At 43.0% G+C, this 24849-nt stretch overlaps 1 protein-coding gene across 5 annotated transcripts in view; it reads left to right on the plus strand.

Moving 5' to 3' along the window:
- Positions 1–14897: 14897 nt before the first annotated feature.
- The window catches only part of LOC147015130 (uncharacterized), a 39039-nt gene continuing 29087 nt past the window's right edge, over positions 14898–24849 (plus strand). For all 5 annotated transcript variants that reach the window (XM_085849601.1, XM_085849603.1, XM_085849602.1 and 2 more), the window contains exons 1-2: positions 14898–15035; positions 23743–24016. In XM_085849601.1, the coding sequence (XP_085705727.1) occupies positions 23780–24016 (237 nt within the window). In that variant the 5' untranslated portion in view covers positions 14898–15035; positions 23743–23779. The remainder of the gene's footprint in view (positions 15036–23742; positions 24017–24849) is intronic.

A 24849-nucleotide genomic window follows, 5' to 3' on the forward strand; every position in this document is an offset into this window, starting at 1 on the left:
CGTGCACAAATCAGGGGACTTCTTCACAAAGAGTGGTGCACATGAAAAATGTCATGTACAAGGACGTTTTGTAGGCCCCATTAGGTAAGGCCATGGATTGCATCGACTGGGATCCGGCTCTTACAAGAGCCGCCACTGGTTGTCATGTTAGGCTCATGGAACGGAATCCGTCTGTGATGGGGTTTCTGCTCGTGGTTTTGTATGGTGGAAGATAATAGATGTTGGTGAACAACTGTTTTAAAGACCTGGAGGGAAGAGTGGGATTGAAGAGTGTTTGGGAGTTTGTTCCAAAGGCAGGGAAAAAGAGGAATGAAAGAATGAAGGTGAGCAGTGATTCTTGATTTTGGTACCAGAAGGGGGTTGCTGGCGAACCTTGAGCACCCTGCAGAAATAGAAATATGGGCAGGACAGATAGCAGACAGTGCAAAAGGGGGGGCAGGGCGAGGCCAGAATGGAGATGGTAGAAGACAGAAAGACCACCGTGAGAGCCTTGGTCAGAGCCTGTGGTGAGAGAGTTTGAGACCCAAAGACTTAGCCTCATCGCAGAGATACCAATAATCTTAAATGCCTTGGTTTCCACAGCATGAAGCAGAGAAAGGTGAGAAGGGGGAGCATCAGCCCAGATGGGAGAGCAGCACTCCATCAGGTTGTGGTTGAAAGCTTTCTATGTGATCAGGAGCTCAGGTGTGCCCAGGAAGGACTTTGCACGACAGAGGATGCCCAATCGGCGACTGGCTTTGGAGGCCAGCTTGGATATGTCGCGATCCCAGGAAAGATCATGACAGATAGTGAGGCCCAAAAGTTTGAATGAAGGGACTTCTTCAAGAGGATTGTTGAGAAAGTAGATGGGTGGATTTTTCAGATGGTCCTTTTGGAGAGACAAAGTGAGAGTGTGAGATTTGCCAGGATTGAAAGACATGTTCCACGTGTTGGACCAGATTGTGATTTTATATAGATCTGCAGAGAGTGAAGAAGCTGCTGCTTGCCGGTCTGAGGGATGACAGATGGTACGGCAGAGGGTGGAGTCATCAGCAAAGAGATAGAGGATTTTCCAAAGAGTCAGAGAGATCATTGATGAAAACGAGAAAAAGCACTGGGCCGAGAACATTGCCTTTAGGAACTTCACCCTGGACAGGAAGAGGAGATGAGAGAATTCCATTAAGGGACACACTGCAACAGAGAGGAAGTTTGTGAGCCAAGAGTGGAGATTGCCTTGGATACCATGGGAAGACAGTTTGGTGAGTAGGGCAGGGTGCCAGACCATATCGAAGGCACATGATATGACTAGGCAGATGGCTCTGATCTCATGTCTGGCATTGAGGACCTCCATTCATTGTTGGGAAAGCAGGAGCAGCAAGTCCAGGGTAGAGTCACCTGGTCTGAATAGAAATTGATGATCGGAAATCAGGCCATTGGTGAGCAGCTCTTCAACAAAGGAGGCCATTTTTAAGACGTGAAAATACCAAAGCTTGTACCAGCTGTACTTATGTGATCGCTGGAGATACCAGGCAGACTTACTTGAGTGAGATACCCGATCTGGTTTGGGTACTTCTTAACACCGATGGAAAGGTCATATCTGTGGCATGTGAACGCACAAAGTAAGTTTAAAACGATGACATTTACTCTTTGTCATGCTGGGAAGAGGAGTGTTGGGGGTGGGAGAAGTGGAAGCTGTGAGGGCTGTTTTAAATATATGTTGAAAAGATTATTTGACCGACGGATTCTGTCCGAGCAACGGCAGTGAAAGTGCCTCAACAAGCAGAACCGAGTTGCTGAAAACGCAAACACAGTACATGCGCGTTAGGCCTCGTTTGCATCCATACCTCATTTCAAAAGTCGCGTATTGTCTGGGTGTTGGTATCTCTATCACCAGCGATGGCACTGCAGGAAAGAACCTCTGTGACTCCATGGGACTGATTTAATCTGTGAACTTTCTGGCCTAGATTTCTGCCAATGGCAAATCCTCCCTACTGGACTTGGTAATGACCAATTTCCTGCAAAGGTCTCCTGTTCTTCCTCTGCTCAAACTGGTCTGTCTGATCAAATGCTTGTGACAGTCAACATCTCATTAACTATTTTTAGACAGCCACCTCAGTGACGCCGAGTTTGGCAGTTCCCTCAGGCTGAATGGCACGGGCTGCAAGCAGCCATCTCACTTCTGGACTGGTCTCCTGTATATCTACCACCTCTGATATTAACTCAGCCTGGGAATTATTCCACAGAAACTTGTTGCTCTGAAACAATTTAACTTCTCTTCCTGGAAAGCAAAACCAACCAAAGGAAATCTCAGGTCATTTCACAAGGCACACAAGTGTGTGTACGCACTCAGGGGAGCCAGAAAGCATCTGTCCAACCTTAAGATTGAGATTTCAAACTTGTTTCCCTCCTTTAACACCTGGTGGCACCTTGTTAAGTCTTCCTATGGAGTATTCTCCTCCTCCATCCCTTCCCTCTTTTCAAATGGCACCACAACCAACTCTGCGTGTGAGAAGGCCAAATGCCTCAATTCCATCAGGACAGGTTAGGTATGGGAGCATGCGCCAGAGCAGCGCGTTGCTGTGTCAACTTTCCGCCAGTACTTCAGGGGCCTCCGTTTGGCCATCCCCCAGGCAGGTGCCTGGCCCATCCCCCAGGCAGGTGCCTGGCCCATCCCCGTCTCCTTGAGATGCAGATCAACCTGCTGCAACCACGAGGGACGTGGTCACCCCATTGGCCTCCTCCACTCACGCAACTCCCTTGCTGAGAGAATCTGGTGAGCAGGATAAGCGTCAGGAAAATGAGCCACATGTCCATACAGCCGCAACTGACGCTCATGGACAATGCAGGTAACAAATCTCATTTGCGTCTCTCTCAGCAACCACTCGTTGGACACAAAGTCCGACCAGCGATAGCCAAGGATTCTCCGAAGAGACCTGGTACCAAAGGAATTAAGTCTCCATCTCAGATCCTTGGTCAGAGTCCAAGTCTCACATCCATAGAGCAAGACTGGAAGCACCAAGGACCTGAAGACTCGGACTTTTGTCCTCCCACACAGATACCGGCAGTGCCACACACCATTATCCAGTGAATCCATGACTCCCCAGGCCTAAACCAGACTCAATTGACCTCTGACTCACAGCCAGCAGAGACATGAATATCACTGCCAAGGTAAGTGAATCTCTCCAGGACCTCAACATTCTCACCACAAACAGGCACAGGCAGGACAGCAGCATCCAAGATGTCATTGAAAGCCTGGATGTTCGCTTTGACCCAGGAAACCCATAATCCCAGCAGCTCCAACTCCTCATTCAGCACCTCGAGGGCCCCCAAAAGGATATTGAGAGTCTGACTGCAAAGATGACTGCATCATCTACGAAATCAAGGTCAGAGATCTTGACATTCCCACAGATTTTCGATTGGATTTATGTCGGGGCTCGGACTGGGCCACTCAAGGACATTTATCTTTTTGTTCCTTAGCCACTCCAGTGTATCTTTAGCTGTGTGCTTTGGGCCGCTATCATGCTGAAAGGTGAACTTCCTTCCCAATTTCAGCTTTCTTTCAGAGGGCAGTAGGTTAACCTCAAGGATTTTTCTGTATTGTGCCAAATCCATTTTCCCTTCTATCCTGACAACTTCCACAGTCCTGGCTGATGAGAAACATCCCCATAACATAATGCTGCCACCATCATGCTTCACAGAAGGGATGGTGTTCTTTGAGTGATGTGATGTTTTGGGTTTGCACCAAACATAACGTTTTGCTTTTGAGCCAAAAAGTTCCATCTTGGTTTCGTCAACCACAAAACAGTTTGCCACATGGCTTCAGAATCTCCGGCGTGGTTTTTTGCAGGCCTCAAACGGGACTCTAAGTGGGTTTTTTTTTGAGAAACGGCTTCATTGTTGCCACCCTACCACACAGGTTAAGCCAGATTAGATCTGTAACTTGCTGCAGGTACCATGCAAACCTGAACCAACCTGTTTCATAGTCAGGTTGTTGGCGACTAAACCGTCTTCCCCACCAGGTTTTCTGGTGAAGAGGTTGTATATATATGGACACCAAGCACGATTAAAAACAAAGGGCAGGGAGCTCCATACATTTCTAGTGCCCAACTGTGTCTGCGGATATTTTATGCCACACTCGAGTGTGTGGTTGATTCGTGCCTCATGCGAGATACTCTTCTAGTCTTGGGGGATTTCAATGCATCAACTGGAACTGATAGGAATGGTTATGAGACATGTGTTGGTCCCCATGGGTCAGGAACTATGAACCAGAATAGCACTAAGTTCCTTGACTTTGCAAGAAGTCTTGGACTTGGTGGACTGGTTCATGATTTCAGTGCCCACGGGCTCATCGCTGGACTTGGTGTTCCAATGCTGGTGGTGTGGCAAAGGAGATTGACCATGTGCTCGTTGATGGTTGCTGGAGGATGATCGATAACTGCAGCGTCTCCCAGAATGCTCAGTTCGTCAATACTGACCACAGACTTGTTGTAGCAACTCTGAAGTTGCAGCTTAAATCCGGGAGAATGGTACCATCCTAGCCTCGGCTGGATGTTAGCAAGCTCAAGGATGAGAGGGTAGCTGAAGAGTTTGCGAACAGGCTGAGTGGGAATTTGGGGGGTTCTGGGTGCTTCGTAGAATCCTGAAGAGTTGTGGAGTGCCTTCAAGACCACCATCCTTGATGTTGCCGGTGGATGTCTTTCAACTTACTGAAGGGTGAAGAAGAATTTTGTCTCTCAAGGGACACAGGATACCATTCACCACAGTTGCAGGGCCAGGCTTAATGGCAGAGTTGAGCTGTTCAGGGATTGAGGCATAAAGCTGTACATGCGCTAAGTGTGGACAAGGAGGCCTATTGATCTGATGATTCTGACTGATCTGATGTCTGAACTCTACTCTGGGACTGAGAGTGCTGTGAGTTGTGGTGGTACCATCTCCGACTTATTTTTCAGTTGTTACTGGAGTTTGTCAGTGGTGTGTACTGGCCCCTACACTTTTCAGCACTTTTATGGACTGGATTCTGGGGAGGTTGTCGGAGAGATCAAGCTGTGTAGCATCGTTTGGGAATGTCAAGATCTCTGACCTTGATTTCGCAGATGATGCAGTCATTTTTGCGGATACTCTGGATTCCCTTTTGGGGGCCGTCGAGGTGCTGAATGAGTAGTCGGAGTTCAGGTCGGGTCAGGTGTGGGAACATGCGCCGGAGAAGCGTGTGGGAGCCACTGGGATTACGGGTTTCTTGGGTCAAAACTAAGATCCAGGCTTTCATTGACATCTTGGATGCTGCTATCTTGTCTGTACCTGTTTGTGGTTAGGATATTGAGGGCAAGGAGAGATTCACTTATCTTGGCAGTGATATTCATGTCTCTGCATGTTGTGAGCCAGAGGTCAATAGACGTCTGGGTCTGACCTGGGTAGTCATGGATTCACTGGATAATGGGGTGTGGTGCTGTCGGTACTTATGCAGGAGGACGAAAGTCCAAGTCTTTAAGTGTTTGGTGCTTCCATTCTTGCTCTACGGATGTGAGACTTGAGCTCTGACCAGGGAGCTGAGATGGAGATGTAACTCCTTCAGTACCAGGTCTCTTCAGAGAATCCTTGGCTATCGCTGGTTGGACTTTGTGTTCAATGAGCAGTTACTGAGAGAGACTCAAATGAGATTTGTTTCCTGCATCGTCCGTGAGCATCAGCTGCAGCTGTATGGACATGTGGCTCATTTTCATAATGCTGATCCTGCTCACCCGATTCTCTAAGCAAGGGAGCCTCAGGAGTGGAGTAGACCAATGGGCTGACCATGTGCCTCGTGGTTGCTGTTGGTTGATCAGCATCTCAATGAGATGGGGGGATGTGCCAGGCATCTGCCTGATTGATGGCCAGATGGAGTCCCCTGGAGAACTGGTGGAAAGTGGATGAAGTGAGGGGCTGCTCTGGCGCATGCTCCCCTACCTGACATGACCTGAACTCCGACTCCTCATTCAGCACCTCGAGGGCCCCCAAAAGGATATCGAGAGTCTGACTGCAAAGATGACTGCATCATCTACGAAATCAAGGTCAGAGATCTTGACATTCCCAAATGATGCACCGCAGCTTGATCTCTCCGACATCCTCCCCAGAATCCAGTCCATACAAGTGCTGAAAAGTGTGGGGGCTAGTACACACTCCTGAGGAACTCCAGTAACAACTGGAAATAAGTCAGAGATGATACCACCACATCTCACAGCACTCTCAGTACTAGAGAATAGTTCAGACATCAGATCGATCAGTTTTGGTGACACTCCATGAAGACCAAGAATCCTTCAGAGGGCATCCCGATTCACTGAATCAAACGCTTTACAGAGATCAACATAGGCTGCAAGCAGCCCCTGCCAAAACTCTTGCCTGTGTTCAGTGAGGACTTGAAGTGCAAGGATACGGTCAATCATTGACCTCTTTGGTGTAAAGCCTGACTGCTCTGGACGCTGGTGCTCAAGCAGATGGTGGTGAACCCCATAAAGAATTATCCGAGCAAAGACCTTTCCCGGCACTGAGAGCAGCATCACCCCTCGGTGGTTGTTGCAGTCCTGGCGATCACCCTTCCCTTTCTAGAGAGGGACAACAAGGCCCAACTTACAGTCAGTTGGGATGATGCCTGTGATCCAAACAAAGCACACGACTGTATCCAACATCACCAGCACAGCATTTTCACCAGCCTACTGTGCAGGCCAGATTTGTGGTGTACTTGAGATATTGTTGTCACATGCACACAGTGACCAGTCTTTACCATAAAGGCCTATAGCTCTTTCAAAGTTGCCATTGGCCTCTTGGTGGCCTCTCTGATCAGTCTCCTCCTTGCTTGATCATCCAGTTTGAAGAGACGGCCTGATCTTGGCAGGGTCTTCCTTGTACCATGTGCCTTCCACTTCTTAATGATTGTCTTGATTGTGCTCCAAGGGACATTCAAGGCCTTTGAAATATTTTGTACCCATCCCCTGATCTGTGTCTTTCCACAACTTTATCTCGGAGGGTTTTGAAAGTTCCTTGGTGTTCATTGTTGAGTCTTTGCTGTGAAATGCACCAACCAGCATAGGAAACCTACAGGAACAGCTCATTTTATTCTGAAATCATCAGAATCACTAAAGTTTAACACAGGTGTAGGCCAATTAACATGGTGTACGATTTTGAAGGTGATTGGTTTCACCTGAGCTAATTTACAATTGCTATTTATAAGGGTGTGGACCCTTATCCAACCAAGATAGTGTAGTTTTGTATTTTTAATGAATTTTCTGAAATTTCTAGAATTGGTTTTTCGCTTGGAAGCTGTGTGTTCCATTGTGTAAATAAATGTGGAAAAAGTCTAATTTAATGCAATTTCATTCCAGGCTATAAGGCAACAAAAAGTGAAAATTTAGAAAGGGGGTGGAGATGTTTTCCAGACACTGTATTGATTTTTAGCTCACCTGGAACGTAGTTCTGGGGAGCTTATGGGATGGCGCAACTTCTTCACCAAAACTACACACACAATTTTGATGAAAGTTAACCACAACCTTCATCACCCGGTATGTACAAAAGTTTGTTCACACCATTAAAAAAAAAACATCTGATTCGAAGAGGGTCTAACTCTAAGGGGGCTGCCTCCCAAAATATTTATTTTGCCTTCCTCTCCAAAACTACACATGCAATTCCGATTAAACTTTACCATAACCTTCATTATCCGTGATGTACCAAATTTGGTTCACACCATTCAAAAAAAAATCTGGATCCAAGGGGGTCGATATGGGGGTTGCCCCGAAAAATATGTATTTCCTTTCTTCTCCGAAACCACACACATAGTTTTGATGAAACTTGACCCCCACCTTCATCACCCAAGTTGTTCTAAAATTTGTTCACGACATTAAAAAAAAATCGCGGTCTAATGGGGTGTACGGGGGGGGGGGGTGCTCCCCCAAATATGTATTTGCTTTCTTCCCCAAAACTAGACACAACTTCTATGAAACTTCAGCATGACCAGCATCAACCATGATGTACCAAAGATTGTTCACAACATTAAAAACCATCGGGCCATAAAGGGGTCAATGGGGTGGTTGCCCCCCCAAAACAGGTATTTTGTTTCTTCTCAGAAACTACACATGCAATTCTGATGAAACTTGACTGCATGAAACATGATGGGAGGTTTCACAATTTTCTCAATGTAATTATGATTTTAATTTTTGATCTCAACGAAGTGTTTTGTATCCGCCCATTCTCGCTGGCAGAATCATCTGCATTGTACGTCACGTGAGAACGGCGTCTAAATTCGTTTACTTCAACCAATTCCACCATCTATCTATAATTCCAGCCAGCAATGTGTGTGTGTGTGTGTGTGTGTGTGTGTGTGTGTGTGTGTGTGTGTGTGTGTGTGTGTGTGTGTGTGTGTGTGTGTGTGTGTGTGTGTCTGTCTGTGACCGATATTTCTCGACAACCACTGGTCCGACCTAATTGAAACTTGCCAGGTATGTTGCTGGGGCCCTGTGGATGTGCCTTTTCAAGGTTTGATATTAATCGGACAAGTGCTTCCCAAGTTATGGCCATTTATTTACCAAACCAATGACAAGACACGTTGCTGCGTAGGCGTGGCCGATGGGGAAGAGAACCTCAGCCGCGTTCCCCATTACGGGTTACAACATATGGACTTCCGGAAAGTGATGACTTCCTGTATTCTAATAATTTCTCGATTTCGTATGCGCATTTATAGATAAACACAATGCCCCAATCCAGTTGTCGTTTACGAGATCGAAGGAACGGCCTGTGTAGTTGTTTGAAAGTTTTTTTTTTTTGTTTTTTTTCGACGTACTTTTTTTTTTTCTTTTTTCTCTTCTCCTCTCTTTGTGTTTTTCGTTGCGAAAAGGCAAAATGCGTTGGCACTAATTGAATAATTGGCCATTAAAACTAAATTGCGAAGAATCGTAACTGCGATATGCGAACTTCCGGGCCACGCACGTACGGGCACGCGAGAGCGAAGGAACGGCCTGTGTGTTTGTTTCTGGCTCGCGGTTTGAAAGATTTTTTTTTTTTTGCACGTACGGCCACATACTAGTACAATATAATAGTTCAAAATAATTATCTCTTTGAGCAGTTTTCGGAATGATGCGACCTTCACTTCGTTCTGTTCTCGAGTTATTGCCTTTAACCTTTAATCACAGGAATTAGTGATTGTCGTCTGTTCAGTCCACACTACATCTGTGCCCAGTTTGTTGGTGATCACCAGATCGGGTCATTATTGACAGAGTTATGTGCATCGATCTATTCAGAAATCATAAGATCTGCATTTGCTCTTTCCATTTCTTTCGTGAAATTCGAATAAATGACATCATTTTTCCTGTCGCAATTTCTCCACTCGCTCGTCATTTTATTTCAGCGATTGATTCGGGGTTCTAAGGAGGTTCCACAAAATAATTTTAGTTTTTAATAAGGGTTCCACAAAATAATTTTGGTTTTTAATAAGGGTTCCACAAAATAATTTTGGTTTTTAATAAGGGTTCCACTAAATAATTTTGGTTTTTAATAAGGGTTCCACAAAATAATTTTGGTTTTTAATCAGGGTTCCACAAAATAATTTTGGTTTTTAATCAGGGTTCCACAAAATAATTTTGTTTTTTAATCAGGGTTCCACAAAAAAATTTGATTTTTAATAAGGGTTCCAGAAAATAATTTTGGGTTTTAATAAGGGTTCCACAAAATAATTTTGGTTTTTAATAAGGGTTCCAAAAAATAATTTTGGTTTTTAATCATGGTTCCACAAAATAATTTTGGTTTTTAATCAGGGTTCCACAAATTGCTGGGGCCCTGTGGATGTGCCTTTTCAAGGTTTGATATTAATCGGACAAGTGCTTCCCAAGTTATGGCCATTTATTTACCAAACCAATGACAAGACACGTTGCTGCATGGGCGTGGCCGATGGGGAAGAGAACCTCAGCCGCGTTCCCCATTACGGGTTACAACATATGGACTTCCGGAAAGTGATGACTTCCTGTATTCTAATAATTTCTCGATTTCGTATGCGCATTTATGGATAAACACAATGCCCCAATCCAGTCGTCGTTTACGAGATCGAAGGAACGGCCTGTGTTGTTGTTTGAAAGTTTTTTTTTTGTTTTTTTTCGACGTACTTTTTTTTTTCTTTTTTCTCTTCTCCTCTCTTTGTGTGTTTCGTTGCGAAAAGGCAAAATGCGTTGGCACTAATTGAATAATTGGCCATTAAAACTAAATTGCGAAGAATCGTAACTGCGATATGCGAACTTCCGGGCCACGCATATACGGGCACGCGAGAGAGAAGGAACGGCCTGTGTGGTTGTTTCTGGCTCGCGGTTTGAAAGATTTTTTTTTTGCACGTACGGCCACATACTAGTACAATATAATAGTTCAAAATAATTATCTCTTTGAGCAGTTTTCGGAATGATGCGACCTTCACTTCGTTCTGTTCTCGAGTTATTGCCTTTAATCTTTAATCACAGGAATTAGTGATTGTCGTCTGTTCAGTCCACACTACATCTGTGCCCAGTTTGTTGGTGATCACCAGATCGGGTCATTATTGACAGAGTTATGTGCATCGATCTATTCAGAAATCATAAGATCTGCATTTGCTCTTTCCATTTCTTTCGTGAAATTCGAATAAATGACATCATTTTTCCTGTCGCAATTTCTCCACTCGCTCGTCATTTTATTTCAGCGATTGATTCAGGGTTCTAAGGAGGTTCCACAAAATAATTTTAGTTTTTAATAAGGGTTCCACAAAATAATTTTGGTTTTTAATAAGGGTTCCACAAAATAATTTTGGTTTTTAATAAGGGTTCCACTAAATAATTTTGGTTTTTAATAAGGGTTCCACCAAATAATTTTGCTTTTAATCAGGGTTCCACAAAATAATTTTGGTTTTTAATAAGGGTTCCACAATATATTTTTGGTTTTTAATAAGGGTTCCACAAAATAATTTTGGTTTTTAATAAGGGTTCCACAAAATAATTTTGGTTTTTAATCAGGGTTCCACAAAATAATTTTGGTTTTTAATAAGGGTTCCACAAAATAATTTTGTTTTTTAATCAGGGTTCCACAAAAAAATTTTGATTTTTAATAAGGGTTCCACAAAATAATTTTGGGTTTTAATAAGGGTTCCACAAAATAATTTTGGTTTTTAATAAGGGTTCCAAAAAATAATTTTGGTTTTTAATCATGGTTCCACAAAATAATTTTGGTTTTTAATCATGGTTCCACAAAATAATTTTGGTTTTTAATCAGGGTTCCACAAATTGCTGGGGCCCTGTGGATGTGCCTTTTCAAGGTTTGATATTAATCGGACAAGTGCTTCCCAAGTTATGGCCATTTATTTACCAAACCAATGACAAGACACGTTGCTGCATGGGCATGGCCGATGGGGAAGAGAACCTCAGCCGCGTTCCCCATTACGGGTTACAACATACGGACTTCCGGAAAGTGATGACTTCCTGTATTCTAATAATTTCTCGATTTCGTATGCGCATTTATAGATAAACACAATGCCCCAATCCAGTCGTCGTTTACGAGATCGAAGGAACGGCCTGTGTAGTTGTTTGAAAGTTTTTTTTTTTTGTTTTTTTTCGACGTACTTTTTTTTTTCTTTTTTCTCTTCTCCTCTCTTTGTGTGTTTCGTTGCGAAAAGGCAAAATGCGTTGGCACTAATTGAATAATTGGCCATTAAAACTAAATTGCGAAGAATCGTAACTGCGATATGCGAACTTCCGGGCCACGCATGTACAGGCATGCGAGAGCGAAGGAACGGCCTGTGTGGTTGTTTCTGGCTCGCGGTTTGAAAGATTTTTTTTTTTTGCACGTACGGCCACATACTAGTACAATATAATAGTTCAAAATAATTATCTCTTTGAGCAGTTTTCGGAATGATGCGACCTTCACTTCGTTCTGTTCTCGAGTTATTGCCTTTAACCTTTAATCACAGGAATTAGTGATTGTCGTCTGTTCAGTCCACACTACATCTGTGCCCAGTTTGTTGGTGATCACCAGATCGGGTCATTATTGACAGAGTTATGTGCATCGATCTATTCAGAAATCATAAGATCTGCATTTGCTCTTTCCATTTCTTTCGTGAAATTCGAATAAATGACATCATTTTTCCTGTCGCAATTTCTCCACTCGCTCGTCATTTTATTTCAGCGATTGATTCAGGGTTCTAAGGAGGTTCCACAAAATAATTTTAGTTTTTAATAAGGGTTCCACAAAATAATTTTGGTTTTTAATAATGGTTCCACAAAATAATTTTGGTTTTTAATAAGGGTTCCACTAAATAATTTTGGTTTTTAATAAGGGTTCCACCAAATAATTTTGCTTTTAATCAGGGTTCCACAAAATAATTTTGGTTTTTAATAAGGGTTCCACAATATATTTTTGGTTTTTAATAAGGGTTCCACAAAATAATTTTGGTTTTTAATAAGGGTTCCACAAAATAATTTTGGTTTTTAATCAGGGTTCCACAAAATAATTTTGGTTTTTAATCAGGGTTCCACAAACAAATTTTGATTTTTAATAAGGGTTCCACAAAATAATTTTGGGTTTTAATAAGGGTTCCACAAAATAATTTTGGGTTTTAATAAGGGTTCCACAAAATAATTTTGGTTTTTAATAAGGGTTCCACTAAATAATTTTGGTTTTTAATAAGGGTTCCACCAAATAATTTTGCTTTTAATCAGGGTTCCACAAAATAATTTTGGTTTTTAATAAGGGTTCCACAATATATTTTTGGTTTTTAATAAGGGTTCCACAAAATAATTTTGGTTTTTAATAAGGGTTCCACAAAATAATTTTGGTTTTTAATCAGGGTTCCACAAAATAATTTTGGTTTTTAATCAGGGTTCCACAAACAAATTTTGATTTTTAATAAGGGTTCCACAAAATAATTTTGGGTTTTAATAAGGGTTCCACAAAATAATTTTGGGTTTTAATAAGGGTTCCACAAAATAATTTTGGTTTTTAATAAGGGTTCCAAAAAATAATTTTGGTTTTTAATCAGGGTTCCACAAAATAATTTTGGTTTTTAATCAGGGTTCCACAAAATAATTTTGGTTTTTAATAAGGGTTCCACAAAATATATATTTTTTTAATCAGGGTTCCACAAAATAATTTTGGTTTTTGATAAGGGTTCCACAAAATAATTTTGGTTTTTAATCAGGGTTCCACAAAATAATTTTGTTTTTTAATCAGGGTTCCACAAAATAACTTTGTTTTTTTAATAAGGGTTCCACAAAATAATTTTGGTTTTTAATAAGAGTTCCACAAAATAATTTTGGTTTTTAATAAGAGTTCCACAAAATAATTTGGGTTTTTAATAAGGGTTCCACAAAATAATTTTGGTTTTTAATCAGGGTTCCACAAAATAATAATTTTTTTTTTAATCAGGGTTCCACAAAATATTTTTGGTTTTTAATAAGGGTTCCACAAAATAATTTTGAAGGATTTCTCCAACTCAGTTTCTGAGATATAAAGATTTTTAAAATGGTCACATTTTCAGTCATCGTGATTGTTTCAGGTCAAATTTTAAAAAAATGTGGTCTTGGGATCTGATATGACAGTCAATTCCAAAGTCAGATTTGATTTGTCATACAGGAATTTTTTTTTTTTTAAAAACAACGTCACTTTCACGTCATTTTCTGGGGAAACGTGACATAGACAATAATGTCAAAGACACTTTTGATGTGCCTTAATTCATAGGATATAATGCAAAAAAGCCACTTCTTTCTCTGATGATTCATTCCAGGGTCATTGTTAGAAATGTGATTTTTCACCTTTGATGACCTTGACATTTGACCTTGGTCATTGTTGGCCACATATCATACTTTGGTTGACCCACACTACTATCCCACCAAGTTTGGTTACAATCAAACCAAGCATAGCCGAGATATGACAATACATTACCTGTGATGATGCGGAAAGACAGGTACACTCAGAGACAGACAGACAGAGCTGTCATTCGAAAATTCCGCGAATGAGAATCGATTCTTCGCCTGAAGATCTATCACCATATTATTACCCCTCCTACAGAAAGGGTCCCCCACATGAGGTTTTGCAGGGGGCCACCCACATACCTAGCAGATGTTCTGTCCCCCCAAAATAGGTATTTGCTACAACATTGGTTCATTGGTACATTTTGCTGATTCCGTCCCACGTTGACTTCCTCCTCAGTATCAATATCCTACCAGGTGAGCATCCAAGGGTGTTGCTCTATTTGTTTTTTTATCACAACTCATCCACAACTTTTTGAAAAATCGTGCTATATATCGTTTTTAGCACCATCTTTGAAATGTGAAGAATCAGTTAAAAAAATTTTTTTTTATCATATCCAGATCCAAATCTAGATCTTCACCAATATCTAATCAATTCGTCGTGGTCACACACCCAACCTGTCCACCAAGTTACCTCTGAATCCTTCCATAACTTTTTGAGATATCCTGCAAACAGACAGACAATCAGACAGTGGTGAATACATAACCACTGTCCACCTTCAGGTAAATAAGTAAATCCTAGAAGTGACTAAAAATAGAAGTAGCTGAACCTTTTCTTTTCCAAAAGAACTACTCCTTGGGCCTGTGGTTCATTTGAAACAATACACACCTCGTTTGTTTGAAAAATTACACAATAACCCACATGACAGCAAATCAAGCGGCTTAGTTTGGTTATTCTTATTTGTGGTGTGTACAGTTACAATTACTGTATTGGTTATTTATTTATTTTGGATAAAAATGTCTGCTCAGGGGATTGTTGAACTCGCTCTTCATACCAGCCTGTTGCCAGTACTTGTCATTGTGTTCGGATGGAAAGAGCAACGAGCACAATCAAACCGGTATTGTCGGTGTTATTTCTCTGCTTTCAGCTATTCCCTTTCAGAAGCATTTGAGGTGGTAACCTGTGTTACCTGTATGTGTTGTCTGACCGGATTTTCTGCTTGTAAAGCTCCACACTCTTTTCATGTTCAAGTGACACGTTCACAGGCTGTTCCAATGATTCATTCTGCTCCTGTTTGACTGTGGTGTTGTTCCTTTCTTCCTGAGTGGAGGTTTCTCGTAAGTGTTTGTTCAGCTTGGTCATTGTTGGGCCATTTTTGGAATACTATACCTGTTGCTGTGTGTACTGACATTGTTTTAGCCTTTTTAAAGTGGGTTTTTAATTTTTTTGTATACCTTATCGAGGCTCGTGTTTGAGCTAACACACAACGCACAGCAAGGAGGGCATGATACAAGAGGGAAGGGAGTGGGAAGGACAAAATAGTGGGGAACAGAGACATTAAGAGATCTGTAGAAGGGAGAGGGATGGGACGGGGAACACGGGGTATACAAGATGGACATTACAGGGACTTTCAGGAAGGAAAGCAGGCAATTTGAAGGAGGTGGGTTTGGGTGTATTATCAGGGGTAGAAAAGATTGAGGATTTGGATGGGGGATGATAAGAGGTGGTGGTGAACAGCTGTTTTGAAGGCCTGGAGGAAAGAATGGTAAGGAATAGAGTGAGGGAGTTTATTCCAAAGGTGGGAAAAAGAGGAATGAAATCGTGAAGGTGAGCAGTGATTCATGATTTTGGTAGTTTTACCAGAAGGGGGTTGTTGGCAGACGCTGAGCACCCTGCGGAAATGTGGTGGGGACAAATCGCAGAGAGAGCAGGGGGGCGAGGCTGGAGAGGAGACAGGAGAAGACAGAAAGACCACCGACCTGCCTGAGGTGAGAAAGTGAGAGACCCAAAGACTCAGCCTCATTGCGGGAGATGCCAATGATCCGAAATGCCTTGGTTTCCACAGCATGAAGCCGAGAAAGGTGGGAGGCAGGAGCACCAGCCCAGAGGGGAGAGCAGTACTCCATCAGGCTGTGGACGAAAGCTTTGTAAGTGGTCAGGAGCTCAGGTGGGCTGAGGAAGGACTTTGCACGACGGAGGATTCCCAGTCGGCGACTGGCTTTGGAGGCGAGGTTTGAAATGTGGCTTTCCTGGGAAAGATCATGGCAGATAGTGAGACCCAGAAACTTGAAAGAAAGGACTTCTTCCAGAGGATAGTTGAGAAAGTGGATGGGGGGGGGTTCTAAATGGTCCTTTCGGAGAGACATAGTGAGAGTGTGAGATTTGTCTGGATTGAAAGACATGTTCCACGTGTTGGACCAGTTTGTGATTTTACCCAGATCTGCAGTGAGTGAAGAAGCTGCTGCTTGCCGGTCTGAGGGATGACCGATGGTACGGCAGAGCGTGGAGTCATCAGCAAAGAGATATAGAGGATTTTCCAGAGGGTTGGAGAGATCATTGATGAAAACCAGAAAAAGAACAGGACCCAGAATTCTACCTTGAGGAACTCCAGCCTGCACAGGAAGAGGGGATGAAAGAACTCCATTTAGGGCCACACGTTGACTGTGACAGGAGAGGAAGTCTGCGAGCCATGAGTGGAGATGGCCTTGGATACCATAGGAAGAGAGTTTGGTGAGCAGGGCAGGGTGCCCGACCATATCAAAAGCACGTGATATATCCAGGGATACAGCTTGGATTTCCTGTCTGGCATTGAGGACCTCCATCCATTGTTGGGAGAGCAGAAGCAGCATATGCAGGGTAGAGTGACCTGGTCTGAAACCAAATTGATGATCGGAAATCAAGCCATTGGAGAAGAGGAAGGATTTAATGTCTGAAGCGATGATGGATTCCATAACCTTGCTGATGATTGGGAGAAGGCTGATTGGTCTGTAGTGGCAGGGATCTGTTTTTGCACCTTTTTAATGCAGGGCAGTAATGTTTGCTGATTTCCAAGCAGATGGCAGATGACCTTGAGCAAATGAGAGGGTGAATAGAACAGAGAGAGGGTGAGCAAGAGCAGAAGAGCAGGTTTTTAGGACATGTGGGCTGATGCCGTCTGGACCGGTTGCAGAATCTGAGTCGAGGTTTGACAGCAAGCTCTCCACCTTGTCAGGAGAAAAGGACACAGAGTCCAGGGACAGTTTGGTGCAACTGGGTAAGGTGGGTAGAGAAAGCGATGGGTTGTGGACACAAGATTTAGTTGCAAACACCAAGTTTAGGCATTCAGCCTTTTCATGTGCGGTATCAGCAGTGTGGCGATTTTAGGTAAGGGAGGGGATGGAGGGGGAACATACACCATAAACAGATTTGATTAGATGCCACCGGGATTTTGAGGAGGGAGAGAGAGGTTTGAAAGTTCAGACTTGAGCTTCGAAAGATGTTGTTTTCTGGCTCTCCTGAGGGTGGATACACACTTGTTCGGAGCTTTATGGAAGGAACTGAGATTACCCTCAGTTGGGTTTGCTTTCTATGAGGCAAAGGCAAGTTGTTTCAGGACAACTGCCTCGCCACAAGCTTCAGTGAACCATGGGTGGGAGGAAGGGTAGGACAACTGACGACGAGAGGGGATAAATCTGTGCATGAGGGAGAGCAAGTTTCTTTCAAAGAATTCACGGGATGAGTTGATGTTGGAGAAAGTAGCGATAGGAGACCAGTCTATAAGTTTGATGGCTGCTTTGAGACCCTGCCAGTCGGCTTGAGTGAAATGACAGACTTGACGGCGGTGAGGTGGTTCTCTAATAATAGCCAGAGAGATGTCCACTTTGACAAGGACGTGGTCAGAAGAACCGATTGGAGCGGAGAAAGAGCAGCAGATATTGTCAGGGAAATTTCTCAAAATCAGATCCAAAAGAGATGGAGTACCATTGGTTGACATCCGGGTCCGGAAGTTGACCGATTGAGTGAGTCCCAGAAAGCTTTTGCTGAAGTCCCATGACAGGTGAGAGAGGTACCCACACCACGCCAACTGGCATGATGACAATTGAAGTCGCCACATATGAGGAAGAGAGAGTTTGTATGAGAAGATAGACGTTGGTCTATGTTTTCGGATAGTGAGGTGTAGATGGAGTCATCACTGTTTGGTGGACGGTACAGTACACATATAAACATGAGGTGGGAGTGGAGGGGAAGCTGTAGCCAGAGGTATTCCTTGGGGTGTGGAGGAGTGAGGGCAGTACATGGAGAGTGAGGAATAGAGTCTTTGATGAAGAGAGCAACTCCTCCACCAGGACGAGGCTCAGGTCTGTCATACCGGAGGAGGGAGTAACCAGAGAGAGATACTTGGGAGTCAGACACGTCTTGGGGGAGGAAAGTTTCTGTTCGGCAGATTATGTCTGGTTTGTCAGTGGAAACCTGTATGGAAAGATCTGAAAGGTTTGAGTAAAGGTCCCGGATATTTGAGGTCCACACTTTTAATGAAGAGGTCGGGGAGGAGGCTTTGGGTGCAGGGGGCGGGAGGGGAGGGGGAGCGTAGGACAAGAGATGAGGGGGGGAGGTAAGGAAGGTTGGTGAAAGAGTGTGGGGGATTGCAGAATATCTAGGGGAGGGGGCCGGATGAGGAGGAGAAAAGGCTCTGTGGTGCTGGGGGAGAGGGGGGACAAGAGAGGGGGAAGAAGGCAGTTGAGGATTTGAGGAGGTGGAGTGAAGAGATGGAGGTGAGAGGGCAGTGGAAGGAGGCAGCTTTTTGGATGAGAAGGGGGGGGGGAAACTTTGAAAAGGATGAGTGAGGGGGGTGAATGGTGGGAGAAAGGTGAGGGGGGAGTTTTTGAGAGAGGTGAGAGGGAGGCTTGGAGGGAGAAGAGTGTGATGGTTGCTTTGAGAGAGAGGGGTGAGAGGGGTGAGAGGGCACTGAAGTTGGAAAAAAAGAATGGTTGATGGAAAGCGAACATTCATAGCAAAATGTTTTTTTTTTAAGTTTTAGGTCAGAAATGTGATTAAACACGTTTCTTGATGGATGCAATAAAGGCGAATTGAGAGAATGGAGAGAAGAAACACTGTAACAGTTGGATTTTTTAGGCAAGGTATGAAGGAAAGGTCGAATTGAGAGCAGTCTGTTTAAATAGTAGAAGAGTAGTGCATTATGATGCAGTAAAGAGTACCACACGTGTGAAAGAGGAAGATGAAGCATTATAGGAGATCGTTTTTATTATTATTGTTAGCAGAGAACCCTGAAGGAGACCTGCCAATGCTCCAAACCCAGAACCGGAAGTGAGCCAAGTATTAATGCTAACGAAGGAGCAGAACTACAGAGGCCAATGGATCGACAGACAAAATGGGCCGAAGGGACAGTGGGATGACAACAAACTGACCCCCAACAGCATGAGGGGAGGAATTGTAAAAGGAGGACAACAGGGTCTCAGCAGGTGTAGCAAAGCTCATTTGTGGAAATGGGAGACCATAAGGAGCCAGTGGTAGTATATTTGAATGTAAGGTAGAAAACAGAGAGGATGCTGATCAGATTGAGGAAAGTGTAGATACTTTCATAGATTGGGCAAAATATTAGCAGATGTAGTTTAACGTTAAGAAATGTAAGGTACTGGGGATGGATAATAAAAATAAGAATAGAGATGACATGAGGCAAGGGGAAATGTTGGAGCATGTCACACAGGAGAACGATCTGGAGGTGGTAATAGCTGAAGGAGACAGGGCTTCACACAATAGAAAGGAGGTGGTTATGAGAATATATGAAAGAGATGTTTAAAATAATGAAGGGTATCGACATAAGTGCAGAAGAATTATTCAGCACAGTGGACAGTGATAGGACCGGGGGCCAATAAGTGGAGAGTTACAATGGTAATAAGGCAGGGGTCTTTCACTCGGAGAGTAGTTAATGCTTGGGAAGGTCTCTCTGGAAAGGTAGTGGCAGCAGAAACAACAGATAAGTTGAAATTAGAATTAGATAGATACCTGGAAGTTATGGAGATAGAGGGGTGGAGAGATGTTGGGAGGACTTTTAGGTAGCTTTTTAAAAAAAATCTTATTTTGAACACCCGGATGATGCTGTCACACTTTTTTCATCCCACTGCTCCCCCAATTCCTCCAATTAAATTAAGTTGTGAGCTTGACAGATTTACTATCTTCCCTACCGAAGTTGGACGGACGTTACATTTTCACCCCTATCTGTCTGTCTGTCTGTCTGTGAGCAGGATATCTCAAAAAGTTATTGGATGGATTCAGATAAAACTTTGTGGACAGGTTGGGTGTGTGACAAGGACGAATTGATTCGATTGTAGTGAAGATCTGGATCCGGATATGAGAATTCTTTCAGTGATTCTTCACCATTGAAAGATAGGGCCAAAAACGAGAGACGAGTTGGAGACTGTAAGAAGCTTTCATATATTTCAAATCTCACATGATATTTCGAAACGTCGTGAATAGATTACGGATTATGACGAAACTTGGTGGATGAGTTGTGTCGGTGACGAGAACAAGACAATTAGATTTTGGTTCAAGTCCGGATCCAGATTTGGCTTACCAGTGGGATGCAAAATGTAAACTGTTCAGCCTGTCGGAGGTACACGCTCTAACGAGTGCCGTTCTACTATAATCTGGTGTTGGTGGGGCGCAGAATTTGCTCCTCCTGCATCAAATTTCCTTGTTGGAGCTTTGCGGGAGGGCTACCCCAAGCCCGAAACCCCAGGCAGTCACTTGCCCCCCTAAATCGGGCCCTGGGAGGGTCAAACAAAGATAATGGGAAGGGGAATTGAGGGAAGAGACAGGCCAGTAGAATACCATGCATCGAGCTTGTCTGTAACCGTTGTCCTGCATGTGTGTATTCACGCAAGCATGCCGGGCTTTGGGTAGTATGTACACAAACATGCCGGTACCTGACCGCAAAAGGGAAGGGGTCAGACTCTTTTTCCATCCACTCTTCATTACAAATTGCTCTACATTAAAAAAAAATTAAAAATTCTGGACGCCCCCACATATTTATCACCCACTACCGATTCACAAATCACAATAATTTTAAACCCATTTCAAATGTTTATATCTTTCTGCCCAGAGACTTAGGGTGATGTTAAATCCTTATCTTTATGGTGAATCATTTTACTCATTCCATGTTTTTGGAACTTGTGCTTGACTGTGTACTCATACCATCTCTCATTGTTGTAAAGTTATTGTAAAAATCTGAGCAGTAGTTAAATAAATGTTTTTGTTGTTGTTATTATGCTGACTGTAAATATCAGCTCACAATTTCAAGGGCTTCTCTCTTGGCAATTCCATATGACTGGATCAGTGAGAAGGTCTTTTGGACTGTCTGGGCTATTCTACATGATTCCTTCAGGTCCTTTGGAATTGCCAATTGGACCTCTGGGGCCGTACCAGGGTCCCCATGCCGTGACAATGCTCCGTGCTGTCCTGGTGGCATGGAATTATTTAGTTATTTGAACTGGCTTGACAGATGACATATTTAAGATTGTTTTTGGTGGGTAAGTGGGTGGAACCTCATTTGGGTGTGATTTTTTTTTTTTTTTGCTTTTTCCAAGGAAGCAAACATTTTTTAATAAATAATGTTTCACACAAACAACGTTTGTTGAATATAAAATGTCGTGCTTGAAACGAACTGTTTGTTTTGATTAAGATATTTGGTGAGTTCATGTGAATGACACTTGCAGCCCATTGAACATATTGTCAGATGAGGCAGAAATTATTGTAACAAACCATTTTGCATTACTTTGTTGTCAGCGAGATGGGAATTTGGTAGGATGTTGCAGAATAGTTTGTGATGGTGTTTTTAGATAAATTTTAAAACAAAAGAGTATGTTTAAGGCACCTCCTTGTACCGTTCGTCTTACTTATTGCCATAACATTGTTGAGGAAATGGCTTCTAGGGGTTAAGATTTTATTGCTTAGAAATAGTTATTTCCTTAATGCATGTATGAGCAGAAGAGTGAGGTAGTATAATTGCGATAAAGGATTATGCGTCAATATTTGAACAGAAAGCTGTCGTCTTCATCTCCCTCATGTCTGTGTCTAAAACCACTTTCCGCTTGCAAGGCTTTTTAATGTTTTTCCCTTTGTAATCCGTCTTGTATGTCCTTTATGGGGGAAATTGGCCTTGCAATGCCAAGAAAGCACTCGTTTTTGGTACATGTATGTGAGCCTGGAACATTTGAGTTCAATCCAGAGACTCAGAGGTGGGCGTTCCCCTTGATTTACGAGTAAACCACCAATCAGTATGGGGCAGTCAGGGTTGATCGACTTTACAAGGCAGGGCATCCTGCGAGCCCATAAAAGCCTGCGCACGACGGGTCGAAGTCCAGTTGGGGCTCAATTGAGTTCGAGCGGAGTGCCCAGGCGGTGTGCCAAATTCGAGTTTCAGTTCTCAGATCGTCATGTTGCCGTTTCAGTTTTCAGAGCTCGAGAGAAATCGTGTGTTCCCACCTCTCACCTGCACGAGAATAGGTGTGTGCTGGGCTCCCTGGCTGAGCAGTGGAGTCGTTTACTCCAAACAGAACATTACCGCTCATGAGCAGGCCGTAACGGATATTTTCAGTCCTGTCACTTCTTCTGGTCTTTCTACTGTGGTTTGCATATGGGCCTGTTAAGGCTTATTCCATTAAGGCTCTTCCATCTGTACGAAACCCGGGGTGCATACTTAGAAGGGTAAATAGAGTTGTGTGGAAAGAGTTTTTTCATGCTCCTTGTTCTCACGTCCCCTCTTCTTAAATACACAAATGATTGAATTGGGTCTCAATTGAGTTTCTCGAGTTAGCATGATCAATAAACCATTCGGGTTAGTTTAAAGTCCAAATTTGAACCCCTCCACCATCGAGCATGACAAACCACTCCACGTCACCATTTTGCACGGCTCGGTGAGGAGGAATCTGGCGCATCGCTCGATCGACCTCAGACGAACCAAATTGAACGAGGTAAAGGTGCGATTAGGCCCTCCATCCAGCTCAGTGCACCAGGGGCGATTGGCCAACACAACCGCCGTACCAATATGTAAGGTGCTTAGTTGCTTGCACTTAATTTTAATCAGATTTTATCTTAATGATTGAGTCTTAAAGTAGGAATACATGTAATAAATGACCATTACATGCCTGAACATTTTCTCTTTGGGGTTGTTGACTGATATTTTCCTCCACCACCGAAGGTGAAGGAGGTTGTGTTTTCACCCCCTTCTGTCTTTGTCTGTCTGTTTATGTGCAGGATATCTCAAAAAGTTGTGGACGGATCCGGATGAAATTTTGTGGACAGGTTTGGTGTGTGACAAGGACGAAGTGATTAGATTTTGGTGAAGATCCGGATCGATATCCGACTACTAGAATTTTTCAAGTGATTCTTCACCATTGAGAGATAAGGCTAGACCGATATATATATATATATATATATATATATATATATATATATATATATATATATATATATATATATATATATATATATATATACATATCATGATATCTCAAAAAGTTGTGGACGGATTCGGACGAAACTTGGTGGACAGGTTGGTTGTGTAGCAAGGAAGATTTGATTCGATTTTGGTGAAAATCCGAATCCGGATCTGGATATGAGAATTATTTAATTTATAAAGGTTGTTTTTTTTTCTTTCTTTCTTTCTGGATATGAGAACATCATGTTTTGAACCAAACCCATGCTCACTACCTTGAAGGGAAGAAGAAGGGGGGGGGGGAATACAAAAACTACAAAAAAAAAACACCTTAAATAATAATTAAAAATGCATTTTCTTCTTTGGATCCTGTGTTGCTAAATAAGGATGGTGTTCGTACAGGCATGATGGGCTGAATGGCCTCCACCTGTGTCTGATTTCCTTGTATATAAAGTGATTATTCACCATTGATAGGGCCAAAAACGATATGTAGCATGATATTTCAAAAATATATTGGGCCCGATATGTTCTCATGGATCAGGCATGACGTGGCGGAGGTACACGCTCTACCGAGTGCCCTTCTAGTTCAAGATATTTTCTTTGCTTTGCAGGTGCTGTACACAGTTGTGCATACTGGAGACTGCAGTGATGGCACACCGTGGAATCGGCTTTTGCAATGTGTCCCCAGCACTGGTTGTGGTCACATTTATCCTGCTGATTACATGTACAGCCTATTGGCGTTTGTTAAAGAAGGTCGAGTCGTTTAACGTCAAAGCTGATATGATGGAAGTGCTGAAGAGGCACATCACGAACAGGCAAATTTCCATGGAAAGGCAACTGGCTCGGATCATCAAATTCTTCAACATGAAAACCCAAGATACAAAGGTAATGTTTAGCAACTGACAGAAGGATGCCAAGGTTAGATACTTTGCCAAAAGCTGCATCTTTGTCGGTTTTTGCCCTTTAACATAGATAAAATGACGATGTCTGTCTGTCTGCATTGCTTTTCATTTACATCTCTTCTCTCTCTCTCTCTCTCTCTCTCTCTCTCTCTCTCTCTCTCTCTCTCTCTCTCTCTCTCTCTCTCTCTCTCTCTCTCTCTCTCTCTCTCTCTCTCTCTCTCTCTCTCTCTCTCTCTCTCTCTCTCTCACACCACTTCAATAAGTAACAATTTCATGCAATTCTGCTTGAAGCTCATGGCAGAAGAGCAAGCTTGAACTGACAATGAGGTAGTGGGGAAACAATTGGGCACAATAAACAAAGGGGTGAATGAACAGGGAAAAAAAGAGAGCGAGACAGAGACAGAAAACACTGAAACCAGCAAGTAAGAGGGTTAAGTTAGGAAGGGTAATTGGGGGAAATAAAGATTATAGGGAAGGATGAGTGATGACAGTAAGTAGTAGCACACACTGCCTGCTTGAAGTCCTGAAGTAGGAAAGAATGGCCTCTTGACAGGAGAACAGGGGAAGATGTTAAGGTGTGCAGTCAGCCTGGATTTTGGAAGTTTAACCAAGAGGGGATGACTCGAAGAACACGTGCATCCTTGAATTTCAAGAGAGGGTCAGACAACTGAGAGATCAGTGTATATCAGAGAATAGGCAATTAAAAAAAAAAAACAGAAGAGACCACTCACCTGGGAGATTGCAATACTGTTGAGAGCAAAACGGTGTATGGTCTACAAAAGGATGTATACAGAGCTTTAGATTCTACAGAAATCA

Source organism: Eptatretus burgeri, chromosome 12, assembly GCF_056783735.1.
Source record: "Eptatretus burgeri isolate ZD-2024b chromosome 12, Ebu_testis_v1, whole genome shotgun sequence".
Taxonomy (NCBI): Eukaryota; Metazoa; Chordata; class Myxini; order Myxiniformes; family Myxinidae; genus Eptatretus; species Eptatretus burgeri.